This window comes from Piliocolobus tephrosceles, chromosome 10 (genome assembly GCF_002776525.5).
Source record: "Piliocolobus tephrosceles isolate RC106 chromosome 10, ASM277652v3, whole genome shotgun sequence".
In the NCBI taxonomy this organism is placed as follows: domain Eukaryota; kingdom Metazoa; phylum Chordata; class Mammalia; order Primates; family Cercopithecidae; genus Piliocolobus; species Piliocolobus tephrosceles.
The window spans coordinates 48,244,675-48,267,370 of NC_045443.1; the positions used below are offsets into that span (position 1 = coordinate 48,244,675).

The 22,696-nt window shown below is 45.9% G+C and overlaps 2 protein-coding genes across 20 annotated transcripts in view; one reads left to right on the forward strand and one right to left on the reverse strand.

The window, feature by feature from the left end:
- Window positions 1-21,893, forward strand: LETMD1 (LETM1 domain containing 1). Of its 16 annotated transcripts, none has more exons than XM_023211120.2 (9): window positions 1-135; window positions 796-947; window positions 3,840-3,955; window positions 5,506-5,588; window positions 7,548-7,734; window positions 7,858-7,959; window positions 8,064-8,216; window positions 10,084-10,180; window positions 11,711-12,781. In XM_023211120.2, the coding sequence occupies exons 2-9, from the start codon at window positions 842-844 to the stop codon at window positions 11,779-11,781; spliced, it is 915 nt and encodes a 304-aa protein (XP_023066888.1). In that variant the 5' UTR covers window positions 1-135; window positions 796-841; the 3' UTR covers window positions 11,782-12,781. The 16 variants fall into 16 exon arrangements, with proteins under 16 accessions (XP_023066888.1, XP_023066893.1, XP_023066896.1 ...); XM_023211117.1 differs by lacking the exon at window positions 11,711-12,781 and adding an exon at window positions 20,180-20,263 and having other exon boundaries at window positions 70-242; XM_023211116.1 differs by having other exon boundaries at window positions 70-242; window positions 11,711-12,784.
- The window catches only part of CSRNP2 (cysteine and serine rich nuclear protein 2), a 23,694-nt gene continuing 14,248 nt past the window's right edge, over window positions 13,251-22,696 (reverse strand). For all 4 annotated transcript variants that reach the window (XM_023211112.1, XM_023211113.2, XM_023211115.2 and 1 more), the window contains exons 4-5: window positions 20,613-20,909; window positions 13,251-16,700 (exon numbers count right to left, since the gene is read on the reverse strand). In XM_023211112.1, coding sequence (XP_023066880.1) covers window positions 15,777-16,700; window positions 20,613-20,909 — 1,221 coding nt within the window. In that variant the 3' untranslated portion in view covers window positions 13,251-15,776. The remainder of the gene's footprint in view (window positions 16,701-20,612; window positions 20,910-22,696) is intronic.

A 22,696-nucleotide genomic window follows, 5' to 3' on the forward strand; every position in this document is an offset into this window, starting at 1 on the left:
AGCAGGCTATGGCTACCAATCAGCGCTCAGAAAAGACGCATGCGTCTTTGAACGAACGCGGCGGACAGTTAACTTTGACCCAGAAACAACCTCTTCTCTCTCGCTTCTCTTGCTGTGAAGATGGCGCTCTCCAGGGTGTGCTGGGCTCGGTCGGCTGTGTGGGGCTCGGTAGTCACCCCTGGACATTTTTTCACCCGGAGGCTGCAACTTGGTCGCTCTGGCCTGGCTTGGGGGGCCCCTCGGTGAGGGTCCTGTAGCAAGAAAAGCATTTTTGACGTTCAGGTTCTTTCAGTGTCTCAACCTGCTTGCATTCTGTCTCTCAATTCTCAGAGTTCCACGCCTTGGCCCTGGAATTTTTATTCTTCTGCTCAGGATTCAAACTCCAACCCCCACTAGTGACCTGGCTTCCTGACCCTCTCTACTCTCAGTGCCCCATATTCTCTGCTCTCCTCGCGTGTTCTGAGCTCATCTTTCAGCCTCACTTTTTCGGCTCAGGTTTTACCGCTACTATCTTGATTCCAACTCTCTCTGACTTAGCCTGCAGTTCAAATTGTCCCACAGGCATTGCATTCTCTCCAGAGTCATGCCCTGAGTTCCTTTCCTGCCTGGCCTTTGCCTGATTTGTGTTTCACAGTCTGAATGCCTATCTCTTCTTGACCCCAAGACCTTCCTTGGATTTCAGAAGTGTCAAGCTTGGGATACATTCTCCGAGACTCCTGCTTTACATTAGGGACTCAAGGCGTGAGGGAGCTTCTAGGACTGGTTCCCAGATAGTCTCTTTGATCTTCCTTGTAGGTCTTCAAAGCTTCACCTTTCTCCAAAGGCAGATGTGAAGAACTTGATGTCTTACGTGGTAACCAAGACAAAAGCGATTAATGGGAAATACCATCGTTTCTTGGGTCGTCATTTCCCCCGCTTCTATGTCCTGTACACAATCTTCATGAAAGGTAAAAACGAAACTACATAGAAATTCCTGAATCGGCTATTGGGCAGGGTCAAAGAGTTAGCATAAATAAGATCATTTGCAGGTTCTGCTATGGGGATGTGAGCCGAGATATCTTATATTTCATAAATGACTGCGCCTTAAGCTAATTCTTATAAATTAGCACTTCTTGAAAATGTTTCTAGAAAGATGTTATGAGAAACAACTTATGACAGCAACATGAGGGAGGGAGAATATAGGTATGTTCTCGTACTTTCTTAACCACACACCTGGCTATAGTAAAAAATTTTTGTCCTGCACAGGGCAGGGATCTGTGGCTGTACAGACCTGCCCTGTGATTTATCAGTTGACCTACCTAGGAAAATGAGGTCTAACCCTTGTTACGAATCTATATTAGGTAGTATGTCGTAGTGGCAGTAGCACTTCATAATACTTGGTTTCTAAATGTTTTGGTTCAAATCAGAGATCCTTAGTTACTAGGAGGTGATATGTATCGTGTCAAGTGTCTACTCTGGAGCCAGATTGCCTGATTCAAATCCCCGTTCATCACTGTGTGATTGGACTAATTAATTAATCTCTCCTCGGTTTTCTTATGCGTAAAATGGGAGTAATGGAACCTACCTATTTATCACATGGTTGTGATGATTTTAAAAATTGATACATGTAAAGTATGTAGAACAGGTCCCGATCCCTAGTAAGTGCCAAATAAATGTTAGGTTATTTTCATCTAAATGTTAGGTATCAGTATTATAGGTTGGTGCAAAATAATTGAGGCTTTTGTCTTTCAGTGGTAAAAACCACAATTGCTTTTGCACCAAACCTATAGTATGCTCTATGCTTTTATCATAACACTATAATAAACTACATTGCCAAATCTGAACATTATCATAATTACTAATCGCTTCATGGACTTGAAAAATTACTTATCCTTAATCTGTAAAGTAGAGATAAAATTGGCTGCTTTTTCTGTTCTTGTGTAGATAAATAGGATCAAATGAGAAAAAGGGATGAAAGCATTTGTGTTTGTTTTTAAACCTTTTATTATCATTATTATTATTATTTTTTTTTTTTGAGAGTCTTACCCTGTCACCCAGGCTGGAGTGCAACGGCACGATCTCGGTTCACTGCAACCTTGCCTCCCAGGTTCAAGCAATTCTCCTGCCTCAGCCTCCCAAGTAGCTGGGAATACAGGCACCTGCCATCACACTTGGCTAATTTTTGTATTTTTAGTAGAGATGGGGTTTCATCATATTGGCCAGGCTGGTCTCAAACTCCTGACTGCGTGATCCGCCTGCCTTGGCCTCCTGAAGTGCTGGGATTACAGGCGTGAGCCACCGCGCCTGGCCAACTATTATGGAAATTTTTAAACATACACAAAGGTAGAGAGAATAGTGTAACGAACTTCCATGTATTCACCTCACTTCATTATCATAACTCATGGCTGCCAGTCTTCGTTTATATACTTGCCTTATGTATTACTTTGAAGACAATCGATACATCATATAATGACATGTAAATCATTGATAAATATGAAAGCTTTTAAAAAATAGATGCAAGAGGCCAGGCGTGGTGGCTCATGCCTGTAATCCCAGCACGTTGGGAGGCCGAGGCGAGCAGATTACTTGAGGTCGGGAGTTTGAGACCAGCCTGACCAACGTGGAGAAACCCTGTCTCTACTAAAAATACAAAATTAGCCGGGCGTGGTGGCACATGCCTATAATCCCAGCTACTAGGGAGGCTGAGGCAGGAGAATCACTTGAACCTGGGAGGCAGAGGTTGCCGTGAACCGAGATCGTGCCATTGCACTCCAGCCTGGGCAACAAGAGCGAAACTTTGTCTCAAAGAGAAAAAAAAGGTGATGCAAGAATCTTCATAGAATGAAGATTTAAAATGTAATCATAAAAATATATTGAACTAAACTACTTTTAAAAGTGTTCCAGGCCGGGCACGGTGGCTCACGCCTGTAATCCCAGCACTTTGGGAGGCCAAGGCGGGCAGATCATGAGGTCAGGAGTTTGAGACCATCCTGGCCAACATGGTGAAACTCTGTCTCTACTAAAAATACAAAAATTAGCCAGGTATGGTGATGGGCACCTATAATTCCTGCTACTCGGGAGACTGAGGCATGAGAATTGCTTGAACTCAGGAGGTGGAGGTTGCAGTGAGCCGAGATTGCACCACTACACTCCAGCCTGGGCGACAGAGCAAGACTCCGTCTCAAAAAAAAAAAAAAAAGGTGTTCCAGGTCGGGCGCAGTGACTCACACCTGTAATCCCTGCACTTTGGGAGGTCAAGGCAGGTGGATTGCTTGAGGTCAGGAGTTCAAGACCAGCCTGTCCACATGGTGAAACCCCATCTCTACTAAAAATGCAAAAATTAGCCAGGCGTGGTGGCACACACCTGTAATCCCAACTACTTGGGAAGCTGAGGCAGGAGAATTGCATAAACCTGGGAGGTGGAGGTTGCAGTGAGCCGAAATCGTACCACTGCACTCCAGCCTGGGCAACAGAGTGAGATTCCATCTCAAAAAAAAGAGAAAAAAAAAGTTCCAGAAAGGTGGCTGGGGAATACATAGGGTTAATTTAGCAAGACGTTTTGAAGTTAGGGAGCTTGATTTTTCAAAATGAGTGACCAGTGAAACAGAAGAGGGAGACCATCCCATAGCAGATTATAGAAGCCAAACTTAGCTAGAAGAGAGGCAATGTGCTAGGGGAGAAAAGGTTGAGAAAAGAGATTCGGGTTGACCTCAAGAGTTTCAAGTTATCTAGTTTAAAGCTTTGAATATTGTTGGGGAGGGGTGAGAGTGTTTGCATGTGATTGAACATGGACTAGGAAGGTGTGGTTAAGATTTAAACTGGGATAACATCACACTCTGTCCTCTACTTTAATGAGGCAGGATTGCAGATGTTATGGGCTGATGCCAAAAAGGCTAGAAGAATAAAGACAAATATGTGGAAGCACAATATAAAGTTTCATCAACTTCCATACCGGGAGATGGAGCATTTGAGACAGGTATGGGCCAGGGGCAGATATCCAGAAGTTCATGGTGAGGTAATTATATTTAATCAAGATCTCAAGGTTTTTTCTTTCATTTGTTGTTCACCACTGATCAAGCTTTTACCCTTTGCCATGAGAACAAAATATTGAACTGAATGAGGCATCAGATCATTTGTAAGAATCGGGTTCATCCAGAGTTGTAGCCCTCCATAGCAAGAGCTCCACAGAATTTCTGGTACACTTTCTGAATGAAAGTTGTAAACACTAAAATCTAATTAGTTTCTGAACATATAAAAGTCTGCAAGGGGGCCAGGTGCGGTGGCTCACGCCTGTAATCCCAGCACTTTGGGAGGCTGAGGCGGGCAGATCACGAGGTTGGGAGTTCAAGACCAGCCTGTCCAACATGGTGAAACCCCGTCTCTACTAAAAGTACAAAAATTAGCTGGGTGTGGTGGCGGGCACCTGTAATCCCAGCTACTCGGGAGGCTGAGGCAGGAGAATTGTTTGAACCTTGAAGGCAGAGGTTGCAGTGAGCCAATATCACGCCATTGCACTCCAGCCTGGGCGACAGGGCAAGACTCTGTCTCAAAAAAAAAAAAAAGTCCTCAAGGGCAGTCAGGCACGGTGGCTCACACCTGTAATCACAGCATTTTGAGAGACTGAGGTGGGCAGATCACCTGAGGTCAGGAGTTTGAGACCAGCCTGGCCAACATGGTGAAACCCCGTCTCTACTAAAAATACAAAAATTAGCTGGGCATGGTGGCGGGCGTCTGTTGTCCCAGCTACTCGGGAGGCTGAGGCAGAAGAATTGCTTGAACCTGGGAGGCAGAGGTTGCAGTGAGCAAAGATCGCACCACTGTACTCCAGCCTGGGTGATAAGAGCAAAACTCCATCTCAAAAAAAAAAAAAAAAAAAAAAAAAGTCTGCAAGGATCCAAAGGGCAGCATGAAAGTAGTATTTGGTGGTGACTTTTTTGAAGCTGAGAGTAAGAATCTAGGACCCATTCCGCAGATCAGGAAGAGTTCACTGCAGGATTTGGTATAATGTCAGGCTCTGTACTAGACATTATTTGGGATACAAAAGTAGATAAGTCAGAGGCTTTGTCCTCAAGGAACTAACTATCCAGAAGTAAATAGAAATAAAGTTGGGGACCACATGCAGTGACTCATGCCTGTCATCCTAGCACTTTGGGAGGCCAAGACAGACAGATCGCTGGAGGTCAGGAGATTGATACCAGCTTGTCCAACGTGGTGAAATGCTGTCTCGACTAAAAATACAAAAGTTAGCCTGGAGTGGTGCTCATGCCTATAATCCCAGCTACTCGGCTGACTGAGACAGGAGGATCACTTGAACCCAGGAGGCAGAGGTTGCAGTGAGCTGGGATCACACCACTGCACTCCAGCCTGGGTGACAGAGCAAGACTCCGTCTCAAAAAGAAAAAGAAATAAATTTGGTCCTTTTTCTGGGCTATAATAGAAGTTTACTGTACAGTGGGGTGGAGGGATTGTCTATTGTATTAACAACTTATTTGGGTTAAAACTGCATCTGTGTTTATTTCTGCTTAGTTCCGCCAAGACGTCACCAAGTGTCTTTTCCTAGGTATTATTTCCATTCCACCTTTTGCCAACTACCTGGTCTTCTTGCTAATGTGAGTACAGACTTCCATCTCCCCAACATCTTGAAGATGTATCAATTTTTTAAAATTAATAATTACTTTAAACAGAACTTTTCATTACAGAAGCTAGGTAGAGGTTATCAAATTTCTGCTCCAATCTTCTCATTATTCCAAGGTTCATAAAAGCCACTTAGGAAGACCTTGGTTACTGGAACACATCACATCTAGAAGTGTAGGTGGCCTAGACTCTCCCTATCTCTTAGCTGCCCTGAGTCATGTGAAATAAGATAGTGACCTTCTCCATCATCCCTAGAGGCAACAACTCAATCCCCGAGAGAGAGCACTTTTAGACTAATTTCTTTAGGAAAAAAAGTATATTTTGTATTCTGATAACATATTTTTATTACTTCATATCCAAAAATGACATTTCTAAACTGTGATCTTACATGTCATTCATTATCTATTGCTGTATAACAAATAACCTCAAAGCTTAATAGCATAAAACAATAGTATAAATCATTTTCATGATTTTGTAGGTCCAGAATTAGGGCAGTGCTCAGGTGGGCGGTTGATTTCTCTCTTCCATGTAGGGTTGACAGAGGTCCCTTAGTGATATTTAGCTGCTGAATGGACTAGTCTGGAAGGTCCAAGATCACTCTTATGTCTGGTGCCCTGGCAGGGATGGCTGCATTAGCCAGTTCTGGTTGAACTGTCAACCAGAGTGCCCAGATGTGGCTTCTTCAATATGGCAGTCTCAGGATAGTGGGACTTCTAACTTGGGAGCTCAGGGCTCCAAGAGTGAGGGGTGCTAGTCAGTAAGAATCTATATGACTTTATAACCTTGTCTTGAAGGTCACATAGACTCACTGCTGCTCTGTCCTGTTGATTGAATCAGTCACCTAGAATGAAAAAAGGGGAGGATGTAGACCTCAGCTCTCCATAAGATGAGTGCCAGAGAAATTGAGGTCATATTTTAAAACCACCAAACATGTAGATAAATGAATTAAAAAACAAATCGTGGCCAAGTGCACGCCTGTAATCCCAGTACTTTGGGAGGCTGAGGCGAGCAGATAATGAGGTCAGGAGATTGAGACCTTTCTGGCTAACACAGTGAAACCCCGTCTCTACTAAAAATACAAAATATTAGCTGGGCATGGTGGCACACGCTTGTAGTCCCAGCTACTCGGGAGGCTGAGGCAGGAGAATCACTTGAACCCAGGAGGCAGAGGTTGCAGTGAGCCGAGATTGCACCACTGCAGTCCAGCCTGGGTGACAGAGCGAGACTCCGTCTCAAAACAACAACAACAGATCGATTGCCTTTTACATACTGTGTCCACATAAGGACTGTGCTATAGTTAGATTGTCAACATCACATATAGTGTCGAGGTCAGTCTGCAACTCTGTCCAAAGTATGCTCTTCACATGTGTTAGTTCAAAAGGAGTCATTATGTCTGATTGCTGCATGGCAGGCTATTCTGCTAGTCCTTCCTTTCACATCACATTTCAGTAATGTTGCTTGAAATTGTGCTTCATTGTATCTTATAAACTTTGGTCTGAGAATCACTTAAGAAAAGAACTGACTGTGGTGGCTCTCACCAGTAATCCCGGCATTTTGGGAGACTGAGGCAGGAAGATTGCTTGAGGCTAGGAGTTCGAGACCACCCTGGGCAATATAGCAAGACCTCATCTCTGCAAAAAAATTAGAAACTTAGCCGGGCATGGTGGCCTGTGCCTGTGGTCCCAGCTACTCAGTAGGCTGTGGTGGGACGATTGCTTGAGCCTAGGAGGTTGAGTCTGCAGTGAGCTGTGATCATGCCACTGCACTCTAGCCTGGGTGACAGGGGACCCTGTCTCTTAATTGAAAACACTGAGGTAGGGAAAGAATGTCTTCATCTCTTCTTCCTAGTATTCATGTCTACCAAATGCTTTCTTTGGCTTCCTCTGAAAGAAGCCAGTTTCAGCAAGTGAGTTTGTGATTCTTTCTCCTTTCAGGTACCTGTTTCCCAGGCAACTACTGATCAGGCATTTCTGGACCCCAAAACAACAAACTGATTTCTTAGATATCTATCATGCTTTCCGGAAGCAATCCCACCCAGAAATTATTAGTTATTTAGAAAAGGTCATCCCTCTCATTTCTGATGCAGGACTCCGGTGGCATCTGACAGATCTGTGCACCAAGGTATTCCTGCAGTTAACCCTTCCTACAAATGTGGAATCTTGTTAGAGTCAGTGTGCACTAAAACTAGGTGAGAGGGGTAGTTAGGACTTTCCTAACATCTACCAATCTCTTACCTCTTCCAAGATACAGCGTGGTACCCACCCAGCAATACATGATATCTTGGCTTTGAGAGACTGTTTCTCTAACCATCCTCTGGGCGTGAACCAACTCCAGGCTTTGCACGTGGTGAGCACTTTGAGGGCTTCTCTTTTCCATAGCATCACCATGTTTCAGATGTTTACTTGAGCTCATACTATTTGCCTTTCCCCTCCTATGTGGTTGTGTTACAGAAAGCCTTGAGCCGGGCCATGCTTCTCACATCTTACCTGCCTCCTCCCTTGTTGAGACATCGTTTGAAGACTCGTACAACTGTGATTCACCAACTGGACAAGGCCTTGGCAAAGCTGGGGATTGGCCAGCTGACTGCTCAGGAAGTAAAATCGGTAAGAGCTTGATTGCAACATCAACCCTCAACCCTTGGTGTGCTTTCAAGCCTACAGCAGGCCAGAGATTTACAGGGGCTCCTTGTCTCGTTTATTACGTGGAACCCAACTTCTTTTTTTTTTTTTGAGACAGAGTCTTGCTCTGTCGCCCGGGCTGGAGTGCAGTGGCCGGATCTCAGCTCACTGCAAGCTCCGCCTCCCGGGTTCACGCCATTCTCCTGCCTCAGCCTCCCGAGTAGCTGGAACTACAGGTGACCACTACCTCGCCCGGCTAGTTTTTTGTATTTTAGTAGAGACGGGGTTTCACCGTGTTAGCCAGGATGGTCTTGATCTCCTGACTTCGTGATCCGCCCGTCTCAGCCTCCCAAAGTGCTGGGATTACAGGCTTGAGCCACCGCACCCGGCCGGAACCCAACTTCTTATTCTCTCACTTCATTTATCTATTTGTGATTTATTTTTATTTATTTATTTATTTATTTATTTATTTATTTTTATTTTATTTTATTTATTTATTTTGAGACAAAGTCTCATTCTGTTGTCCAGGCTAGATAGAGTACAGTGGCACAGTCTTGGCTCACTGCAACCTCTGCCTCCCGGTTCAAGTCATCCTCCCACTTCAGCCTCCGAAGTAGCTGGATTACAGGTGTATGCCACCACGCCCAGCAATTTTTTTGTATTTTCAGTAGAGATGGTTTCACCATGTTTGCCAGACTGGTCTTAAACCCCTGGCCTCAAGTGATCCATCCACCCAAAGTGCTGAGACTATAGATACGAGCTACTGCACCCAACCTGTTTATTTATTTATTTTTTAGTAGAGATGGGGTCTCACTATGTTGACCAAGCTGGTCTTGAACTCCTAGCCTCAAGCGATCCTCCCATCTTGGCCTCCCAAAGTGTTGGGAATACAGCCGTGAACCACTGTGCCCGACCTTTTTAAAAATTACTTTTTAATTAGTCAGGAGTGGTGGCACATGCCTGTAATCCCAGCTACTTGAGAGGCTGAGACATGAGAATTGTTTGAACCCAGGAGGTGGATTGCAGTGAGCCAAGATCGCACTGGGTGACAGTGAGACTCTGTCTCAAAAAAACCCCCCCAAAAAAAAAATTATTTTTTATTTTTGTAGAGACAGGGTCTCACTGTGTTGCCCAGGCTAGTCTTGAACTCCTGGGCTCAAGTGATCCTCCTGCCTTAGCCATTCAAAGTGTTGGGATTACAGGCATGAGGCACTGCACCCAGCTTCTTATCTCATTTCTGTGTCTTTTTTCTCAATAAACTTAGCTAGGGGGAAGGAGTTGCCCACAGTAATTTTGGTTTGTATTTCTTCTAGCACTTCAGAAAGCAAGGATACTGCAGTTTAGACCTACCATTTTAGATTATATAGGACTCTTTGCTTGTCATCTTGTCCATCACTAGTTTTCAAATTGCCATGAGGAAAGGCTTCTTGTGGGAATAAGATTGTAACTTTTTTTTTTTTTTTTTTGAGACAGAGTCTCGCTCTGTTGCCCAGGCTGGAGTGTAGTGGCATGATCTTGGCTCACTGCAGCCTCCGCCTCCCAGCTTGCAGTGATTCTTCTGCCTCAGCCTCCTGAGTAGCTGGGACTACAGGTGCGCACCGCCACGCCTGGCTAATTTTTGTATTTTTTAGTAGAGACGGGGTTTCACCATATTGGCCAGGCTGGTCTCAAACTCCTGACCTTGTGATCTGCCTACCTCGGCCTCCCAAAGTGCTGGGATTACAGGCATGAGCCACCGTGCCCGGTGAGATTGTAACTTATTTAAAGGAGATTTAGGATTGTTTGTGGATTTCCATTTCCTTGGCATAATCACTCTGATTATTAAGGACCATTTCTCTTCTGAGCGGTATAGGCTTGTTATCTCCGTGGCCTGAATTCTACACATATTGGTGAAGATAGGTGTCGAACTTGGCTGGGAGAATGGTTGCAGATTTCCTGCAGCCTGAAAGGTAAAACACATTTCTGTGGTTATACCAGTAAAATCTAAGCCACTTTTATAATTTTGAGGTCATTTTGAAGTTAATTATGGAGTACTGTGAGGCATACTGATTGAAAGGGCACAAACTCACATGGCTGCTGCATGCCCGGCAGGTAATGAAGTAGGCCATAAGACGAGGGAGTAGTGGGGATGTGGGAACATAAGAGTGAATGCATGCTAGTGTGAATCAATTTTCCAACCTTGGCACTTTCTTGTGAGGGGACATCCTGTGCTTTTTTTTTTTTTTTTTTTTTTTTGAGACAGAGTTTCACTCTTGTTGCCCAGGCTGGAGTGCAATGGTGCGATCTCAGCTCACTGTAACCTCCGCCTCCTGGGTTCAAGTGATTCTCCTGTCAGCCTCCTGAGTCGCTGGGATTACAGGCATGCATCACCATGCCCGGCTAATTTCGTATTTTTTTTTTCTTTTTCTTTCTTTTTTTTTTTTTTGAGATGGAGTCTCGCTCTGTCGCCCAGGCTGGAGTGCAGTGGATCTCAGCTCACTGCAAGCTCCGCCTCCCGGGTTCAGGCCATTCTCCTGCCTCAGCCTCCGAGTAGCTGGGACTACAGGCGCCCGCCACCTTGCCCGGCTAGTTTTTTTGTATTTTTTAGTAGAGATGGGGTTTCACCGTGTTAGCCAGGATGGTCTCGATCTCCTGACCTCATGATCTACCCGTCTCGGCCTCCCAAAGTGCTGGGATTACAGGCTTGAGCCACCACGCCCGGCCTTTCATATTTTTTTAGTAGAGACTGGGTCTTCTCCATGTTGGTCAGGCTAGTCTCAAACTCCTGACCTCAGGTGATCCGCTGGCCTCGGCCTCCCAAAGTGTTGGGATTATTGGCGTGAGCCACCATGCCCGGCGTATCCTGTTCTTACAGGTATTTATTATAGCAGTATCCCTAGCCTCTCCACTAGATGCCAGTAGCACCCCTTCACCCACAGCTGTCACAACCAAAAATGTCTCCAGACATTGCCAAATGTCCTGGGGGTGGGGAGGAGAGAGGCAGGATTGTCCCTGTTGAGAAGTACTGGTCTAAAGGCATTCAAACTCAAAACAAAAACAGTCTACTGACCAAACACAAAGCATATGAGGGTATGTATTAGGCTTATTGGCTCCTTGTTTAGGCTAGGTCTTGATGTGGTCTGGGCCTTTGGATGTTAGGGTAGGCCTACTAATCTTGAAGCTGAAAAATGTCCGTAGAGCAGCAACTTCTACTAGAACATTCCCAAGGTGACTGGTGTTTAGTACCATTACCATCTCTGAATTTTCTACTGCAGTCGCATGAGAAATAGAGGATGAGTTGATACAAATATATAGTAGAAGGAAAGGAAGGCATGCGTGCAGGGGCTGAAACAAAGAAGGGGAACTTTGAGAAAAACAGCTTCTTCATTCCACCCCTCCCTGTACTTGGCTTTCTGCCTCCAGGCTCAAGCCATATATAACAAGGCAGTTATAAGGCAGAGTGTTCCCAAGCCAAACCACTAACACTGTGGTGTTTTCAGAAACTGAGCTGTCTCTCTTGCTGCACAACGTGGTCCTGCTCTCCACCAACTACCTTGGGACAAGGAGCTGAGTGAACCATGGAGCAGATGGCGTTGTCCTGCAGTCGCATAGTACAGCAGTGCAGGAACAAACAGCACTTGCCAGCGATGTCTGTGTGCACTGTTAAGTGTGTGGGAGGGAGAGAGAGAAGCAGGGGCCATGGGCTTCACAGCATGGCACATGTGGGAACTGCAGACATTCCCTTCATAGCTAGAGCTAAAACAAACCCTCTTGCCAGGGGTGGCCCATGTGAGGTGTGTCATCCCGTCCCCCTCATAATTACTAATAGCTGGAACTGGCAGCAGCCTTTACTGGGCTTTTACTGTGATATGTTCAGTTCACGTCCTAGGAAGTCTGCTTTTGCCCCAAGTGGGAATCCTTATTTGGCTAGGGACTGATCCACTTCCATGTTACTTACATCTGTGGGTTTTTGTTGTTGCTGGTAGAGAATTTGTGGCTGGCGAGAACAGCACTTCTTTGGCCAGAGCACTCGTCTCCATGCATGTACTTCAGTGTTTCCTTCCGTCCTTTCTGATATGACCAAAAATCCAGTTGTTTTGTTTTTTGTCCCCCTCACTGGCACGGGCTAACCACTTGGTTTTCAAACCCTTTGAACACCTTGACTTTTTTTTGATGGGTAACTTGCAGGAATATTCTGTTGGAAAAGATAACAGGAAGTACAAGTGATTCTTGACCCCTTCCTCAGTGTTTCTAGCCTTCACTCTCCATTGTCTTTTCCGGGCTGTATAACAGCCCCCTGTGGATCTTCAGTGCTTTGCTGCCTCCACTGTGATGCAGCAATCCAACCGTAACTGACAGTGGCTGCCTTCTTTGGGCCATGGATCACACCTGTAAGGTACTAATTACTGCCCAGCCTGGGGAGATCAGGAGAGGTCTGCATCGAGTTAGTAAGTTGGGTTTAGCTTTTGGGTGTGCATCAGTGACTTATAGTTCTGTAATAACGTACTGTAAATGCATGAAGCACTGTTTTTAAACCCAAGTAAAGACTGCTTGAAACCTGTTGATGGAAATGACTTATGCATACGCTAATCATTTTGCTGAGTCTCCTTTTACAAGACTGACATAACCTAACAAGTGGGGATTTAATTGGTTGGAATAGAACCTTCTGATGGGATGGAAGTTTTGCCGAAACTGATTTGAAGTTGATCTCCTTGCTGGACACTTTAAGATGATAACTATATGAAAAGAGAATTTCATATAGTTAATGGAATGAGAAAATGGGAGCCCAGAGTAGGGACAGGGCAAAGCTCCAACAGACACAAGCAAGGCCTGCTTCAGCTGAACAGGTACACAAGGGCATATGACCAGTCCAGCTCTTGGTAGTCCAAAGAGAATATTCTATTTTTCCATCACAAAATGTTTCTATTGTTAACATTAATTCCTAACTGACCTAATTAGTTTTATAACGAAGCTGGAGAAGCATCCTTTTTCTAACAAGTAACTGAATTGTGACCTGCCGAGACAAAGAGTAACACACCATTCTTTTGAATATTTCTTTAATATTACATTTAAATATTCTCTTTAAATACAGCATTATCACAATGTAAAGAACCTAAAGGGGAGAAAATTATTTTCAGAGAACCAGACAAGCTTTGGATTCACATTGAAAATACTACCTGTGTACAGTATGTGAGAAAGGAAATTGGAAAATAGTAAGAGTTGTGGTGAGAAGAGTCATTTATCTAGGCCTAGACTGGGGCTGAAGCTGTCTGCTTCTGTGATCAAAGGCCTAGCTTTCCTAGCAACCATGAGCTAGAATTCTGTCCAACTCAGGTAGCACCAGAAGTGAGATGGACTAGGTTGTAGAGAAGGCCTTTTGCTTGACAAGACAGTTAATGCTAAATGTTAATATTTAGCACTCAAAAGTTTGGGATCAGTGTGAATCACAACTGTAGAGTTAATGAAGGGGATGGACTTAGATTAAGAAACTACAGGTTTTCAGAAACATCAGTTATCTTATGGGTTGGCAATGAGCTTAATAATTACAGATTCATATTCCTGGTTTGATCCCAAAAGCTAATGTGTTCCTCATCGTGCAGCTGGAATCTACTTCCTAGATTAACCTAGAGCCTTCCTGCAAAGGCAGTGTGCAGACCTCACCCTCCCCTTCTGACACAAACTTTGAAAAAGATTCTTTTCTCCATAAAGCCAAATTCCCAATTAAGCTTCAGTCCTGTGTTGGCGGGTACTAGTCTAAGGTAGGGGAGTCTAGTTCAGTTCTGGATAGCTTCGAGATCTCAGGTACTTAAGACTCTCAACTCTGTTTCGTGAGGCTAGGGGATGGGGAGAGATAAGGATTTATGTACTTAAGTTCCCCTCCAAACTAAAACCAAGCAAACACTGGAACAAATAGGAGAGGCAGAATGAACTAAACAATGTATGTGTATTAAATACAAATCCTTTCAGGCTCGAGCTTAGAGACTTCAGGGGTGAAATGCTTCTGCGACATACATAGTTTCTGTAAGACACCAGGGCCTTTATATCCCACAGAAAAGGCTTTGTGAGGAAGATAAGTAGTATTGTATCCCCCCAACATAGTTTTTCACTCTTTTGTGTGTGTGGTTAATAAACCATACCAGAAGTAATGTATGGTGTAAAGGATGCTTGAGAAGAGTAGTTTTGCTCCCTACTGCCTCCATTTTAGAACAGAGGCAAAGATTGCTAATAAAAGGAAATCAGTGCTGTTCAGTGGAGGAGATCTTAGAACATAGGATGAACAGGAACTGTATTCCCCCTGACAGAGGTAAGAACTGAATCAAACTGAGTGAGTTCCATTCTATATGCTTCAAAGGTTATAATTAGAACCTGAATCCTTTGGAATCTGGGAATTGCATGTGGCATTTAAGAACTGGTGTGGCTTCCAATTTTTATATATCATCAAGATGGAGGGGTCCAATAAACATTTGCAATTCCTGGACTTGAACAGTGTAAGAACTCTCTAACCTGGTATGTTGAAAACAACCATGAGGGTAGATACAGGAAAAAAAGAACGAAAACTGGTTGTGACCTTACGATTGCCACATCCTACATTCCACTGAAGCTCAGATCTCACAAAAAGGGAAAAACCTAGGTGAAAAAACAAGCACAGCACAAATATGTCATCTTTCCAAATAGCAAGCAGCCTGTTCCCGCTGCCTCCTTTGGTCACAGTTAATGCTCCACATAGGCCTCCTGTGGGATGGGTGAGCCCCAGCCGAAAGCTGCCTGACAGTGCTAGCATCAGATACGTACAGAAGGCTCAGGCTCTTTATAGCACATCCCCAGCCAATCCAGCTCTTTTTCTCCAAAGGAAAAAGGATGGAGGGAAAAAAAGACATATAGACAAGTTTAACTCTAGTACTTAAGAACATGTGGAAGAAACAATTCAAGTTACAGACCAGGAATCCCCAGTGTGGGGAACAGGTCGGAGAACACCAAACATGTCAAATATTAACCTATTTACCAAATAGGGGATTGAAGGAAGGCAGGTTAAATTTTTGTAAATCCTGGAGATTTTGTACAGAAGCAGAGATCCTTCCACTCCCTCCTCCTGAGACTCGACCAGGTGACTTTCTAGTTTGAAGTATTATGACACACCAAAATGGGGTATCAGAATAGCCACCGAGAAAAATGAGCTTGTACTCTGCCTGGGGCTTGGGAGAGAAGGGGCTTTGCCATGTTCTTCAAATTCTCATGTTCTGGTCCCTACAGAGAGACTAGCTGCTTGAGTTACCCAGCTTCTCCTGTGAGATCCTAGTTCTTTGTTCCAGTGGCCCAGAAAGCTGAGTGTTCAGCACTATGCAGCTTTCTCTGCCCCAGGATCCCCAGATCAAGCTGGGGCTGGTCTCCTTGGTACTGTTTCCCTTTTAAAAAATACTCAAACAATCCTTTCCCACCCATTCCCCAAAGACCCCAATAAAATAACATGGGAGCAGCAGCTGCTTCTACAGTTTTGTTTTGAAATGGTGTTAGATAAAATAAGGGAATAAATAGAGAATGGGTAAGAGGCAGGACCTCTAGCCCCTATCACACTGCCAGAGGGAGTTCTAAGGAAGAATCTTCAGGGGGCCGATCCTCATTCTGCTGGGAGGTCTTTACCACCCCACAGCCCTCTTCATTGTCCGTGCGGAAGGGGGGGCTTGAGGGGGACCAGGAAGGGCGGAAGTCTTCATTTTCAGGCTCCTCAGGGTTACAATCTTCGGGCAATAGCGCTTCCAGGGTGGGTGTTTTCCCCACCTCTGATTTACAGAGGGCAGTTGGGTCTGTGGAGCTACAAGCCACCAGTGAGGTGACAGGGAGAGAGAAGACATTCAGATCCTTCTCCTTTGGGAAAGAGGCTGAGCCTTCTTCTGTACCAGGCTCTCCTTTCACTCCCAAGACTGGCCTCTGCTCCACCTGATAATAGACCAGGGGCCCACTGTTCAAGTAGGATGGGCTGTTCACCGCTGAGGCAGTTGGGTGGTCTGAGTTCTCGGTAAAACACAGGACAGAGGAGCCTGGGGGCAGCTGAGCCTGGATGAGAATGGGGGCTGTAAGGCCTGGGCACAGCTCTTCGGGGACAGCCAGGGGCTCCTCCAGGATGCACACACCCAGGCTCTCAATGCTCGAGTCCAGGCTGGCACTAGAGCCGCTGGAATCTTCTTCTGCCTTGAGCCGCTCCAGTTCCTCTGCACTCTGCAGGTGCATCACTGCTGTCTCATTCTCAGCAATGAACTCCTGGAAGTCCTGGGTCTCAGAGCCCTGTGCTCCTGTCAGGCTGCAACTGGCAGTGGGGGAGGGCTCCTCATCTGGGGCTGCTGGGCGGCTCACCTGCCGCTTGCTCTCCAGCTCCAGCTTCATAATGGTGTGGAGGTAATGAGTCCGAACCCGGATTGGATTAAATTCAATGCGCCCTGCCATGTTCCCACAGCCATCCCGGGAGCAGCCACATGGAAAGGACATGCGATCCACCTGAGCGGGGACAAGAAGGTTGGGGCAGATGAGACCTACAGTCCTAACAATGGAGATAGGAGACATCAGCTGGCAAACAGGCAGTTGGGATTTGAGGTCTCCTTATAAGAAGAAAAGCAACCATTCAAAGCATAGCATGCAGTGTGAGCTAAGAGAACACTGGATGGTAGTTATCAGACCACTTGCATTTCAATCCCAGCTCAGCCATTAATTAGTGGTGTGACCTCAAGAAAATCATTTATCTCTCTAGGGCTTTGTTTCCTCTTCCAAATAAAAAGTAGACAAAAATCACATCACACGGTCCTTCCAGTTAGAGTCCACAGATACTTTCTGAATGCTGATAGTTTTCACAGAGGAAATTTACAAGCCTCAGAGACTTTTTCAGAACTTAACCTGGTTCACTGAGACGACAAAAGGCTGGACCCACGCCTATGGCCTTCTGCAATGACAGGCATGGGACAGTGAATGGAAGATCTTGCTACATCAAAAAAATACATTCTGGGGAAACTAAGCAAATGTGCCTTAGTTTGCTAAGGTGCTAGAACGCAGGTTCACACAGTGGCCAATTTTTTAGCTACCTGCTTTATTTTCCCTGAGCGTTGACTAGTTTAGTTCTGAAGCAGTTGCCAAGATAATTAACTTACAGACCAGGGATATCTGGAAAGGAGATGCTTTCTACCTCCTTATCACTTTCGTATTCCAAACGGGAAAAACACATAAACCAAAAATAAAAGGAAAAATTAAAACCACAAGTAAGCATGTACAAATCACAATGTCTTTCTATGATATTGACTTACAGAAATCTCTAGTCCGGTTATACCATTTTTTTTTCCTTTGGAGATAGGGTCTTGCTCTGTCGTCCAGGCTGGAGTGCAGTGGTGCCATCATGGCTCACTGCAGCCTGCAGCGATCCTGGGCTCAAGCAACCCTCCCACTCAGCCTCCTGAGTAGCTGGAACTACAGGCACAAAGCACTACATCTAGCTAATTTAAAAGAAGTTTTTTTTTTGTGAGACGGAGTCTAACTCTTGTCACCCAAGCTGGAGTGCAGTAGCATGATCTTGGCGCACTGCAACCTCTGCCTTCTGGGTTCAAGCAATTCTCCTGCCTCAGCCTCCCGAGTAGCTGGGATTACAGGCACCCACTATCACTCCCAGCTAATTTTTGTATTTTTTTGGTAGAGACAGGTTCACCATGTTGGCCAGGCTGGTCTCAGACTCCTGACCTCAAGATCCGCCCACCTTGGCCTCCCAAAGTGCTGGGATTACTGGCATGAGCCACCGTGCCAGGTCCTAATTGTTTTTTTTTTGACACGGAGTCTCGCTCTGTCGCCCAGGCTGGAGTGCAGTGGCATGATCTCGGCTCACTGCAAGCTCCGCCTCCCAGGTTTACGCCATTCTCCTGCCTCAGCCTCCCGAGTAGCTGGGACTACAGGCGCCCGCCACCATGCCTGGCTATTTTTTTTTTTTATTTTTTAGTAGAGACGGGGTTTCACCGTGTTAGCCAGGATGGTCTCGATCTCCTGACCTCGTGATCCACCCATCTTGGCCTCCCAAAGTGCTGGGATTACAGGCTTGAGCCACTGCGCCTGGCCACCAGGCCCTAATTGTAAAATTTTTTGTAGAAATAGGGTCTCCCGGCTGGGTGCGGTGGCTCACACCTGTAATCTTTGGGAGGCAGAGGCAGGCGGATCACGAGGTCAGGAGATAGAGACCATCCTGGCTAACACGGTGAAACTCCATCTCTACTAAACATACAAAAAGAAATTAGCCGAGCGTGGTGGCAGGCGCCTGTAGTCCCAGCTACTCGGGAGGCTGAGGCAGGAGAATGGCGTGAACCTGGGAGGTAGAGCTTGCAGTGAGCCGAGATCGCGCCACTGCACTCCAGCCTGGGTGACAGAGCGAGACTCCCCCTCAAAAAAAAAAAGAAAAGAAATAGGGTCTCGCTATGTTGTCCAGCCTGGTCTCAAACTCCTGGGCTCAAGCAGTCCTTCCACCCCGGCCTTCCAAACTGCTGGTTACAGGTGTGAGCCACCATGCCAGGCCCAGCTGCATCAATTCTTAGGACTGTTATCAGGTGTGTGTGTAACAATAACTCATTATGGGACCTTGGTCTGAAAAGCAGTATTTAGCCAGATCTACCACAGTTATTTGTTACCCAGCTAAAAATAAAGGGTTAGGAGAAATCCAATCACAAGGACTCAACATCTACACCCTCAGTAATTAAGTTCTAGATAAATTTCATTCTTTGGGATGGTATTATCTTCAACTGAAATGTGTCTTAAACTGTCCCCCATCAGAGGGCCAACAGGGGGCCAAGCACAGTGGCTCATGCCTGTAATCCCAGTACTTCGGGAGGCTGAGGCAGGCAGATCACCTGAGGTCAGGAGTTCAAGACCAGCCTGGCCAACACAATGAAACCCTGTCTCTACTAAAAATACAAAAGTTGGCTGGGCATGGTGGCTCACGCCTGTAATCCCAGCACTTTGCGAGGCCGAGGCAGACAGATCACGAGGTCAAGAGATTGAGACCATCCTGGCCAACATGGTGAAATCCTGTCTCTACTAAAAATATAAAAATTAGCTGGGTGTGGTGGTGCACGCCTGTAGTCCCAGCTACTCAGGAGGCTGAGGCAGGAGAATCGCTTGAACCCAGGAGGCAGAGGTTGCAGCGAGCCGAGATCACACCACTGCACTCCAGCCTGGCAATAGAGCAAGACTCCGTCTCAAAAAAAAAAAAAAAACTACAACAATTAGCCGGGCATGGTGGTGCGCACCTGTAATCCCAGCTACGTGGGAGGCTGAGGCAGGAGAATCACTTGAACCCGGGAGGTGGAGGTTGCAGTGAGCCAAGATTGCGCCACTGCACTCCAGCCTGGGCGACGGAATGAGACTCCATCTCAAAAAAAAAAAGGGGGGCAGCCAAAAAGAGATGATACTTTCTCTTTCAGGTAACTATGGTTTTAAGCTCTGCTAGGCCATGTCTGATCCTGAATTATAAAGCTCTGAATACTATTTTGATTTTTCAAAATTGGAGTAAAGGTACTAAGAATAAGTGTTTGCAGATAGAATCTATAGGCCCGCATCATTCTCTGCTAACTTTTTGAGACAGGGTCTTGCTCTGTCATCCAGGCTGGAGTGCAGTGGCACATTCATAGCTTATTGCAACCTATGCCTCCCAGGCTCAAGTGATCCTCCTCCCATCTCAGCCTCCTGAGTACCTGGGACTACAGGCCGATGCTACCACGCCCAGCTAATTTTTGTATTTTTTTGTAGAGATGGGGTTTAGTCATGTTGCCCAGGCTGGTCTCAAATTCCTGGGAGGCAGTCTGTCTGCCTGCCTCAACCTCCCAAAGTGCTGGGGATTACAGATGTGAGCCACAGCACCCAACCCTGCTTCCTTTTATCTCAAAGAATCAGTATTTAGGAAACCGTTACTAAATATTAAATGTACTAACTCCTCTTAATCCCTTTGCTAACAGCTGCTTCTTGTCACCTCTGAGAAATGAAACAAAAAAAGATGAGATACCTCCACAGCCTAAGAATCCTGTCATGCTTGTTTTCTTATAAAGAAAAAAAAAAATTTTTTTTTTTTTTTAAGAGACGGACTCACTCCGTAACCCAGGATGGAGTGCACTGGTGTGAACTCAGCTCACTGCAGCCTCAACCTCCTCGACTCCTCCTCAAGATCGTCCTACCTCAGCCTCCCAAGTAGCTAGGATTAGAGGTGTGAGCCACCGTGCCTGGCCGTGTGCTCTTTGCTTACTCTGTTGATGGAGGAGGGTTGTGGAATTGGAGAGTGTTCACAGCCGTAGGGAAAGCACCCCTGAATGGGCCTCCCATGTTCAGTGGCACCCACACCTCACCACGCTGACCCTGGTGTAGATATACTATCTCAGGCCAACTTGGACGGACCTGGCATTTAATCCCAGCCTGGCTGCAGGCACACGCTTCTGGGTCACAATACAGTCGGCAGTCACAACCACATTCTTCCCGTGACAGGCGGATGGCTCGAAGTTCTTGCTTCTCTTCAGCATCAATGCGGTGGACCCCAGAAGCCCTCAGCAGGGCCCGTCGCCGTTTGGTGGGCAGAGGCTGCAGGAAGAAGTAATCATCCACCTCCACATTTTCCACATCAATATCTTCATCTGACACATCATCCAGCGTCAGGCCATCGGCCTCCACCGACTCCACTGTCCCATTCTTGGTCAGCTGCCAAGAGACAGGAAAGGTTAGCCTCATAGACATGAGTGGCAGGCGCCTCCGCAGTGAGCGTCCCAGAGCAGCGCTGTGCCCTGAACTTTCTGCAGTCATGGGAGTATCTGTGCTGTCCAAAATGATGGCAGCTGCTAGCACATGTGGCTACGGAGCACTAGAAATGCGGCAACTGGAAAACTGTCATTTTATTTATTTATGTATTTGAGACAAGAGTCTTATTCTGTCGTCCAGGCGGGAGTGCAGTGGTGTGATCTTGGCTTACTACAACCTCCACCTCCTGGGTTCAAGTGATTCTCCTGCCTCCCAAACAGTTGGGATTACAGGTGTGAGCTACCACGCCTGGCTAATTGTTTCTAATTTTAGTAGAGACGGTTTCACTGTGTTGGCCAGGCTAGTCTTGAACTCCTGGCCTCAAGTGACCCACACACCTCGGTCTCCCAAAGTGCTGGGGTCCACTGTGCCAGCCCAATTTACATAATTTTAATGAATAGCCGTATGTGACTACTGGCTGCTATATTTACTAGCACTGGTCGAAAGAATAAATCCAGAGTAGGAAGACGGGAAATCTTGTGCACCATGACCTTTCTGGGTCCAACCTTCTCAAAAACCCGTCTCATCTTCCCTCCTACACGAAAATCTATTTCCACAAACATACCCTCCATTTCCAGACACGTGTCCCCTAATTTACGCTCACTTGCCTTCTAACAGAGAGAAAAAGGTACATGACTGGATGATGCTTGGATATATAGAAAAATGTGAAACACCCTTCAACTTTCACCCACTGCATGCAAAACTACAATCTTGAAAAAAAGGGCACATTGAAGTGTAGTAAAAGGCGACCAGGTCTTCATCAATGAACCCAAATCCGCACAGTGTGAACAATTATCTGTGCATGCACTTAAAGAGCTCCATTTTACTGTCAGGAGAAAAAGCAAACATATTAACAGGTATTAAAGAAAGCCCTTAGCTGAGAAAAAATGTATTCCTTCTCCTTTCTAACTTTTTTTTTTTTTTGAGACAGGGTCTCACTGTCGCTCAGGCTGGAGTGCAGTACATGATCTCGGCTCACTGCAATCTCTGCCTCCTGGGTTCAAGTGATTCTCCTGCCTCAGTCTCCCAAGTAGCTGGGAATAACAGGTGCCCGCCACCATGCCCAGCTAATTTTTATATTTTTAGTAGAGGCGGGGTTTCACAATATTGGCCAGGCTGGTCTTGAACTCCCGACCTCAACTGATCCACCCGCCTCCGCCTCCCAAAGTGCTACAAATACAGGTGTGAGCTACTGCACCGGGCCTAATCCTTTTTTATTTGACTTCAAAGAAAAGCTGTATGTGAGGAAAGGTGGTATCAATAACACTGAGTGTACTAGGTACAGGCAGAAATCTGGGTTTTCTGGGCTGGGATGGATAGAGAGCCAAGAAAGGGAGTCTCGGTGGCAGGACAGATTGAAGACAAGCCGTGGCTGAAAGAGTTCTGAAACTCACTAGAGAATTCAAGTAAAGAAAATGAGGCCTCATAATCCCTGGGGCTCTGGAAGCTGCTAGCAGGATGAAAGCCACGTGACTGGAGACTTTGGTTGATTTTATCAGACAACCACAGAGTAGAGCTGGTAAAGGGACAACTCCTGGGAGAGACGTGATGCAACAGACTTGGGTAATCAGCTACACACCTGGTTTTCTTGTTTGTTTGTGGGGGAGGCGGTAGAGAAATGAAAAGTAACATGGGGCCTCTGGAGGTTCCCTAGTCAGTGGTTTCAGTACTAGGCAGGCCAACTACAAGGA